Source organism: Rhinoderma darwinii, chromosome 11, assembly GCF_050947455.1.
Source record: "Rhinoderma darwinii isolate aRhiDar2 chromosome 11, aRhiDar2.hap1, whole genome shotgun sequence".
Taxonomy (NCBI): Eukaryota; Metazoa; Chordata; class Amphibia; order Anura; family Rhinodermatidae; genus Rhinoderma; species Rhinoderma darwinii.
Window position 1 is genome coordinate 17,947,624 of NC_134697.1, and position 10,138 is coordinate 17,957,761.

Below are 10,138 nucleotides of genomic sequence, written 5' to 3' on the forward strand. Positions count from 1 at the left end.
GTTCCCCTGTGTGGTGCAGTATAGAGGATCTGTCAGCTCTCCTGTGTGGTGTAGTATAGAGGAGGTGTCAGCTCTCCTGTGTGGTGTGGTGTAGTATAGAGGATCTGTCAGCTCTCCTGTGTGGTGTAGTATAGAGGAGCTGTCCGTTCTCCTGTGTGGTGTAGTATAGAGGAGCTGTCCGTTCTCCTGTGTGGTGTAGTATAGAGGAGCTGTCCGTTCTCCTGTGTGGTGTAGTATAGAGGAGCTGTCCGTTCTCCTGTGTGGTGTAGTATAGAGGAGCTGTCCGTTCTCCTGTGTGGTGTAGTATAGAGGCGCTGTCCGTTCTCCTGTGTGGTGTAGTATAGAGGAGCTGTCCGTTCTCCTGTGTGGTGTAGTATAGAGGAGCTGTCAGTTCTATCCCTTCACAGTCTGACTAATTGGACAGTGTCAGTGTGTTGGAAACCATATACCATCTTCAAGGGGTTTTCCCATCACAGAAAGGGATGACATATCGTTAGGACATGCCGTGACTTTCTGATCCGTGGGGGTCCAACTGCCTGGAACACTGCCAATACTGTTTATTAAGGTCCACAAGCCCCTCCACGCTCCAAACTGCTGCACATCCACATTCAAGGGATGTTTTTCTGTCCCATACTCCAAATAAATATGGGAGAAATTCATAAAGAAATCTTATAGTTGTGTGTCAGAAGCTAATTTATCCCCCCCCCCCCCCACCATGCTTCACGCAAACCTTAGATCACACCTGTCTCTAGCTGTAAAGCATCTGGCTGCAGCAGGCGCCTTCCCTCATTTCTCTGTTTGCAGTAGGACACCAAGCCCTGTCTTCGTAGTTTAGTTCCAGTCTGAAAGCCAAAAATGGAGCTTTAAAACAATAGTTTTTCCATTGTTCAGTGTGAGCAGAACTGGACATAATACTAATGTAGACCTGAATAAGGAAACACATGGCGGCCTTGACATGAGTGCTGGACAATGGCGCTACAGGAGATCCAACTAGGCCTGCAGCAAGAATGACTGCGGCTTTGCCAGAGCTTATATTATCCATTATAAAATGAGAATGAACGTGTCGTTTGTCTGGTGGATAGTTATGAAATTATAGGGCTGTTCTGTTGGTCACAGGCAGTCAATTTACTGTCCAAGCTTTTAGCAGCACTTTAAGTAAAGGGACACATCACGCTGAGGAATGAACAGGAATTCTCCTGGGGTTTAGCATTTGTGAACTTTCTCCATTCTCTCTCTTTCAAAAACTAAAGCCGTTTCAGTGGAACAGCGATCTTGACCTGACTGTGTGCCGCGCTTAGGGAATGCTAAAACTTCATTTTCTTAAGAAGTTTTGCTCTTCTCAAGACCTCTATAGAAATTTGTCAGCGGCAGAAAACTTGTCTTTACCGCCCATTGAACATCAGCGCAAGATTTCGCAGTCTAGAGTCGAAACTGGATTATTTTAACAAAACAAAAATTGAAATGTGATATATATATATATATTTATTATTATTATTATTTTTATTTTTTTTATAATATATATATATATATATATATATATATATATATATATATATATTTAAAAAAAATTCTTGCAGTCTTTCCTTTTATTTCCCAATTTTTGCCCTTCCACTTCCTCCTGAGATTAGATCACGAATCTATAATATATACTTGCTTTATTTTTTCTGTAATGACTTGAATTGCATGATGTTTTCTACTCCATTCACATAAAAAGCTTAATTTAGAATCCTGCTGGTTTTCAATTTCCAGAGAGCAGTGCATTGTGGGAGCTAAGTTGACAGTCACAACGTCCAGGCTCAGCTGTTAGGTCACATGTCTGACTGTAGAGAGAAACTGTTGTCTGTTTCCAATGACAACCAGCAGAATTTTGAAAAAAGTCAGGGCGGTGAATTAGGACAAGGACATGGGGGGGGGGGAGATACATACAAAAAAACGTATAGCAAAGTTATTAACTCCTTCCCGACCGCCCACTGTCTTTTGACGTCAGGCGGTGCAGGTGCTTAGTCTACAGAGACGTCTTTTGGCGTCGCTGTAGATGAGGCTGATGAGCGCTCGTGTGAGCGCTCATCCTCTAAGCAGGAGCTGTAACTGACAGCTCCTGATCTTAGAGCAGCCTCCTGAATATGGCTGGGGTCAGAAAACATTCGGACCCTGGCTGTTTAACCCTTTGATTGCCGCGGTCCGTGACCGCGGCATAATCAAAGGGAATTCCCCTCTTTGATCGCATCACCGGGATTCCGGTGATGCGATCGAACATCGGGGAATCCCTCTGCAGTCAGCCCATAGGACCTAGAAAGGACCCCAGGGCTGTCTGTTCCGTTTGCCTGCTGTTCGGGCACACCATGTGCTGCCCGATCAGCTGCCTGTGTCATAGTGACACAGTGTAATGTATTCGCATACAGGAGTATGCTAATACATTACAAGTAAAAAATAAAGTTATCCCTTGGGATTAAAAAATAAATAAATAAACAAAAAAAATAAATTAAAAAAAAAGTCACAAAAAAAGTCATTATTTTGCATTAAATAAATTTTATTGCCCCTACACTAAATAAAAACAAAAAACCTACACATATTCGGTATCTACACAACTGTAATAACCTGAAGAATTCATCTAATGGGATATTTAGCATGAAATGTGAACAGGATAAAAAATAAACAAGAAAAACAATGCCAAGAATCGCTTTTTCCTATATTCACACCGTTAAAATAAAAATTTTTACCCCCCCAAACTGTGGGGAAAAAAAATTACAATTTCTCTCGCATAAAACAAGGCCTCATACAGCCACGTCAATGAAAAAATAAAAAAGGTATGACTGCTGAAAGGCGGAGAGGCAAAAACAGAAAAATTTAGCTGGTCATTAAGGTCTTTTCAGGCCCGGTCATTAAGGGGTTAAATGTTTTAAGTAGGTGTAAATTGGGAAATAACACAGTACTGAAGGGTTACCTGCAGTCCTGTGCAAAACCACAGATAACAAATTGTGATATCTTAATGAATTGTGTCAAATAAACTCCGCTCTGCTAGATCTACCAGGCTCGGGACAAAATAAAGTTTGATGACTATTTTGTTTTCTAAGACAGGGGCACTTTCTAAGAAAACTTGTAGATGCCATTATTTAAAGAGGTAATGGGGTGGTTTAATTAAAAAGGGCTCCTTCCACGCACAGCGCCATTCTTGTCCATGGGCTGTAGGTTGTATTTTAGCTCCGCTCTATTCCAATAAATGGTGCTGAGCTGCAATACAAGACACAGCCACAGACCAGAGTGGCGCTGTGTTGTCTAATCTCAAACAATCCATTTAAAATTTTGAATGAGAGGATCAATCACTATTCAGTCACCTCCCAAATCAGAATGGGGGGTGGGAATTTGACGTTATTGATTTAATGAAAAATAATTTTTACAAATAGTTTTTGTTTTTTTTTAAATGTCTTTTTTTTTAGCAGCTTGTTAGATTGTGCTGATCTTTTATTATTTGTGCTCTGGGTTTGACCGAATTATCCTTCATTTTATCGTTGGATCCATCATTATCACGCCTTAACAATACAACGTTTTTCGTTTAGCCGCACGCTTTCCGACTGCAATTATCTCAAGTGTTCAGTAATTGCACAATGTCAGACGAGTTTTTTATTGGTCAAGAAGGAACGTTACAAATCTAAATGATGGAATTAGGATCCGAGCATTTAGAGGGGACGGCCGGGCCGACTTCCCGGGAGACGTTCGCAGCTCTTTCAATGTCGTCGTATGATACCCTGCACTTTTTATTCATCTTTTGTTCTTGTGTGACTTAGACTTTCTGCAGCCCGCGAAAGACCGTCCAGAAACGTCTGCGGTTCTTGCAAGGAGACTGGTGATTAGTGCCTTGGGAGTGCGAAGTACCCAGAGCAAAGCCGAAAGGGAGGCAGAGCGCAAGAAACTCCAGGAAGCCAGAGGTGAGAGGAAGCAATTAGATTGTGCAGAGTCTTCTGTTTGGTGGGATTTTGTTGTTAACAGCGGCAGACGCTGTCAAACTTTATTAAGTGGCACAATCTCCTCGCTGCATATGTGCAAGTACTTATCTCTCCTCCTTCTCCGGCTGGAGATGAGCAAGGCTTACTGGTGGGATCGTGACATTTCTGTCCTTTTACAACCGGGCTCGGAGTGACATTAAAACAATGGGGTTTATTTAAAGAGACATTAAAAAAGGAAAGTGCATGAAGCCGTTACGTAATTGCTCAAAGTTCTGTTTAGAATTGAATAGATACAGTTGTGTGGTTTATTGATTATTAAAGAAGAGATAAACTACCTGGAAGTTCTAGTCCCCACGTTATGTGAAGTACTGTCATATTTCAGGTGTTTTTGGTTAACTTGGCGTACTATACAGGTAACGGACCCTAGGTGGCTAACACTGATGCCCATTGGTTGCCCCCTCCCCCCCCCTGAATGTCCTATAAATGAGCACAAAAGGGCAAATTTTTATGCCATTGACGATGTATAGAGAGTTGGGGGACAACCTTCCTGGGCATGGTCATGGCTGACTGATTTTACTATAGGGTCAACGTCTTTTGCAGAACTTGACAGAACTCCTCTTTAGGACGTATTAGGACGTAGAGTTATATGGAGTCGCAATACTGCACCCATAATGGACGCATATTATACCTCCATATGCCTGTTATTTCATACCCAGGAGGGAGGCGTTAAAGGGGTTGTCCGCGCACGGACAAGTGATGACCTATCCACAGCATAGGTCATCCGTACATGATCGGTAGGGGTCTGACACCCGGACCGCGCACCAATCAGCTGCTCCGTCTGACTCCGGGCACCGGATGTAATGCAGGGTATGCAGTATTCGGAGCAGATGGCTCCGTACATTGTATAGCGGCCGTGCTGCAGAACATCAACTGTGCTCCTATTCGCTTGAATAGGAGCAGGGCTGCAGTATTGCAGCTCAGCTGCTATTCTGTGACTGGAGCCATGTGCTTCCGTCTCCGAATACTGCATACCTTGCATTACATTATTTTTTTATTAATTTTTTTTATAAATGTATGTATTATGTGATTTTATGCAACTTTTAAACATTTTTGCTTTTTGAGATTCAGCTTCTATGTATCCTGTATACATAGAAACTGTATCTTGCCGTCAAAGCCAAATCCGTCAGGTCAGCAGGACTGACGGCTCAGCTCAGTGCGGCTCCAGCTTTATAGATCGATCACATCTAAGGTCATAAACCAGCTTTCTGCCAAGCCGTTAGTCCTGCTGACCTGACGGATTCGGCTTTGACGGCATAGTACAGCTTCTATGTATACAGGATACATAGAAGCTGTATCTAAAATTATGTTGTAATAAAGAACAATTTTAAAGTTGCATAAATTCACAGAAAAAATAGCTTTATTTTTTCAATAAAATTACTTCAAAAGTTTACACGGCCTTTAAAGGTTAATTTGTAGTTTTAGAAAACCAATTTTTCAGGATCTCCATCAATTAGCTGGAACGGAGAGTGACTATAAAAATGTCTCATGTTCTGGAGTACCCAATGTGTCTGTGTGTTACATGGACAGCCCATTAATTTCAATGTGTGTCCTGTAATGCTTCACTACCCCTGTGGTGGCGCTGCAGAGGAATTGAACACCTTGTGCCAGGTTCCCCCACACATAACTGATCTCTGTGATCAGCTTTCTAACTATAAGAGATAGTCCAAAATGAACCACCCCTTTAAGTTCTCCCCATGGCCCAAACATATGCAGGCTGCTGCTTGGCGAGTGGCATAGTCAAATATTTATTAGGAAACCTAATTAAAGTAAAACTTTTATGGTAATTCTCCAATCAAAACGGATGTTATGCATAGGGTAGATCCTGAGGGGGCGGAGCATGACTAATCTCTTTGGTGTTTCATTGAATTCTTGAGGCGTGCCCTACAGTGTGTCCATTGTGCCTGGAGTGTTCCTTTAAAGGGAACCGGTCACCAGCATTTCACCTATTGAACTCTCCTCACCCCTCGCTGGCCGCTGCTATCAAAAGTTCATTACCGTTATCCCCTCTCCTAAACTCCTCCGACTAAATAACGGTCTGCAAACATTTTGCGCCTTTTATCTAATAACCCGGTGTCCCGTTGTGCGCTCACCCCAGAACAGGACATCAATGTACAAGCATGGGATTTTGTGTGCTGGGGGAAGGCGAGGAGCTGTCAATCAAAAGTACAGAGGCGGGGTAAACTCGGAAAGACTTGAAGAGCAAAGATTTGACTCTTTTCTGCTCATTAGCATACGGTGCGGGAACACTAAATACTAAAGCTACAGAGCCGTCTAAGAAGATAATTATAGGTTATATAGGAATGATTTTTCACCCTCTACCACCAGGTATTGCTGGTTTAATAGGTGAAATGCTGGTGACAGGTTCCCTTTAAGTGTCCCTTTTAAGCTTTCCGCTCTGGGAACTTCAGTTCTACCAGTACGACTAGTAACCCCGCATTGTGCCAATAGAATACAGATGATAACTCTGCTCCCTTAGATTGTGTGTAAACCATCAGCCGTTTTGATGGCGGCGTTCTTTAAGTCTCAGTCGCTGCACGCTTTGTGCTCTTGGCCTTATTTCGCCTCGCTGCTGTTATGAACTTGTCATTGTGACTGTCACATGTGTAGAAAAGCTGTGAAACCTTGACAGATTCAGCTTTCTGAGGAAGAAAAGAAGGAAATAAAACATTTTGCTAAAATGTATTTATCTTGGTGGAAATATGTTTTATATATTCTCTTTATGAAAATGAAGGTATTTTCCATTGGTAAAAGCTGGTTATTGTTTGACAATACTATGCGCATAAATTGTTCATTTGGTCTTTTTACCCCACCCCCCTCCAGTGCTAGTGCATGTGAAATAGCAGCTAAGGGAAGGAGCGCGAGTACTATTTCTCGGGCTGGGAGGCAGCTTTCTATAGCAGAAACCTTCCCCCTATTTGCCTTATCTGCAGTGGAGAATAGATTAACTAAGCCTCATCACCTAAGCCGATACCTAGCTACATATGAATGGGGCTCTGTCAGATATTTTTATATATCTGTATATGTTTACACAGGGAGATGTGCCGCCGACAACGATAATATTTTACGATCAGCAGATGATCGAGCGTTTACACATCGCAGTTATCAGGAACGAGCGTTCTATGAACCCTTGCCCGATCATTGGCCCGTGTATAAGGGCCCTTACTATCCTGCCTTATCTAGGCCTCCAGCAGTAAAATTAAGCTGCGATTTAACTCAACATCAAGATTTGTGGTCACGAAAAAAAAAAAAGTATTTTTTTTTTTTTTTTTTTTTAAAACTGCAATAATAAATAATAAAATTCAGTTTTTAATGATACGTCATTTTCTGATGATACTTTCCCTTTTAGATATGAAAGTTGGTTATTGCAGAGGGACTAGGGACAAATTTCCTTATCATTGTGACCGGTACGCCTCTCCCTGTTGCAGGGACCCCGGCTGCTTACAAAAAAAAACATTGCAATTGAAAATCCTTTAGAATTGATTGACTTGCAATCATATATATGATGTTCCTTGTAGCAATTATTTACTGACATGTAGTGAAGTGTAATAGTGAAATTGCAGAGCTGTTAATTATTTACACTGTGACCACATGAAGTATTCATGAAGTATATGGAGTATAGAGTGCTGTGTCCACGGTCCTATCCAGAACACCACGTGTATGGCTTACATGTGGGTTGCCTTCGTGCTGTACTTTTTATGCCACACATAGCAGCTGAAGAACCAGGCTCACCCATGATACAGTCCCCAAAGCTTAGCTGGCGCACAGGTTGTGATAGAGCGGGCCCGAATAATCAATCTGCCCCATTTGAGGAGACCCCAATTATTTAAAGAGGACCTGTCACATCCCATGACACGTCTGTTCTAGAAAAATACTTGTATTCCCCATGAAATAACAATTCTGGAGCATATTTACTTCGAACTCTGCGTTGTCCCTTTCCTCTGTTATTCCTCATAAAAATGTATGAATTAATTGACAATTGAGTGTTACCATTCCTCTCGTCAAATGGGCGTGTCTCTACACCTTCTCACTCACACTGATTGGACAGTGTCAGTCTGTGTAGGGACACGCCCCCAACCGTTAACACCCAGCTGTCAATTTATTCATAAATTTCATGGAAGAATAACAGAGGAACGGCACAACATAATGTTTTAGGAAAAGATGAAAGATGCTCCAGTATTGTTATTTCACGGGGAATACCATTATTCACTAGAACAGACATGTCAGGAGAGGTCATTGATCCTATTTAACATTATATTATCATGTCGTAGGTCCCTTCACCTGCATACTTCCAGACAGACCGACAATTATTCACATCGCAGTAGCTACAAAAACAATGAGTTTAAAAAAGTTTTTAGTTTTTTTTTTTTTGGTTATTTTTATATTTTACTCATTCTATAATATTGATCTTATAGGAGTTTTTGCTAACTTATCTAGGGTATACCAGCAGGTGACACTTACTCCACTATATATTACTCCACTAACCAGTCCGTACATATGTGCCAGCCTTCTTACGTCCCAGCATATCAGATGGTCAATAACGGCCACGTAAAGTTCATGCAGGTCCATATTCCTCCAAATTACCTCAAACTTCATCTGCCAATACAAAGTAATAGGCTTGAAAAAGGAATAAATATATGGGGGAGGTTGTGGGCTCATGTGCAGCTAGGAACCAGAAAGAACCTTTATGCGGCAATAAAATGAAAGGGTATTCATGCAAATCTATTAATCCGTTCCAAAAAAGGGATAGAAGGATTTAGGGTTAAGGTCAGAGCTGTTCTATGTGGACAATCCCTTTAAGGTGACTACTATGAAAGACATTAGGGGGGATAAATCAAAAGATTGACGCCTCATTTTCTGGCATAAACAAAGTTGCAAGAATTGGCGCACGCCTGCGCTAAAATTTGGGACTTTTTACTTTTCACACTACAATTTCCAAAAGTGTTCAGAAAAGGGGCGTGGTTTAGCCAAAGGGGCGTTTTATACCATGTTGAAATCCAACAAGCCCAGCCGTTTCTCTTCCCTGACATCTGCTGGTTGGTAAGAGTTAGGACGTTGCCATACACATCAGAGTGTCGGCAGGTCCTGTCGAAATCTAATGTGTATGGCCACCTTTATGTCCAGACACATGTACAGATCTCTATTGTCATTGCGTTATTTATAGAAAACAAGAAACCGTTACATGCTGCACACGTAATCAGAGGCGTAACCTGACGCTCCTGGGCCCCAACGCAAAATCTGTAACACCGTCCCAAGCTACCATGTGCCTTACAGGTGACATCTTATGTGGCCGAGTGACCCTTCGGCCCCTTCAGACACCAGGACCTGGGTGCGACTGCTATCTCTACACCCAATATAGCTACACCCCTGCACGTACTATAGTGTTTATGTAGATTAGTATATATAGAAGACAATATGGAGAAGTTGCACGTCTATCTAGATATCTATACATGACCCTGGTTGTAGCCATGGCAACTAGAATGAGCGTATCTATTGTTTACACTGCTGGCTGCGTTCAGGTTTATATTAGTAGTTATAGCTCTTATTATATAACTAGAAAAAGAAACCATTAGGACCCCATGTTTAACCAAAACGAAGTGTCTGGAATGAAAGTAGCCCATTCGAGGGGTTTTATATATTTTATGTGGTGTTTTTTTTTTGTGTTTTTTTTTATAGAGCGAAAGCATCTTGAAGCAAAACAGCGGGAAGATGCCTGGGAAGGAAGGTGAAGGCAGCGGTGTTTGAACGCAGCGGGGGGGGGGGGGAGACATGTCTCTTTAACATGGAGGAGCAGCGAGGACGTTGACTTGAGATGACATGCACCGGTGACCTGGTTTTTATTCCCTTCGCTCAGCTGGTGAAGAATAAAGAGTTTGTCTTACAGAGCAGACGCTTTAAATTGTGTCACACACTTAATAGTAGAACTGGAAGGGGTAAGATGAATTTATCGCGTTCTCCCCGGATTGGACTTGATAAGACAAATGTTGCGGGTTTGGCAAAGTAAGGCGTTTTGCTCCTTTTTTATTTTCTTTTAATGATGTGGTGGATCTTATTCTTGTCCTGTAACCTAACAGAGGTTGGAATATTGTGAGGAGAGCTTCTGTGCTTTTATCCTAATGACAACACTTCCTGTCCCC

The 10,138-nt window shown here is 41.9% G+C and overlaps 1 protein-coding gene across 6 annotated transcripts in view; it reads left to right on the forward strand.

The window, feature by feature from the left end:
- Positions 1 to 9,887, forward strand: part of R3HCC1L (R3H domain and coiled-coil containing 1 like) — a 43,613-nt gene extending 33,726 nt beyond the window's left edge. For all 6 annotated transcript variants that reach the window (XM_075843071.1, XM_075843075.1, XM_075843076.1 and 3 more), the window contains 2 exons: positions 3,786 to 3,926; positions 9,678 to 9,887. In XM_075843071.1, the coding sequence (XP_075699186.1) occupies positions 3,786 to 3,926; positions 9,678 to 9,730 (194 nt within the window). In that variant the 3' untranslated portion in view covers positions 9,731 to 9,887. The remainder of the gene's footprint in view (positions 1 to 3,785; positions 3,927 to 9,677) is intronic.
- Positions 9,888 to 10,138: the final 251 nt, after the last annotated feature.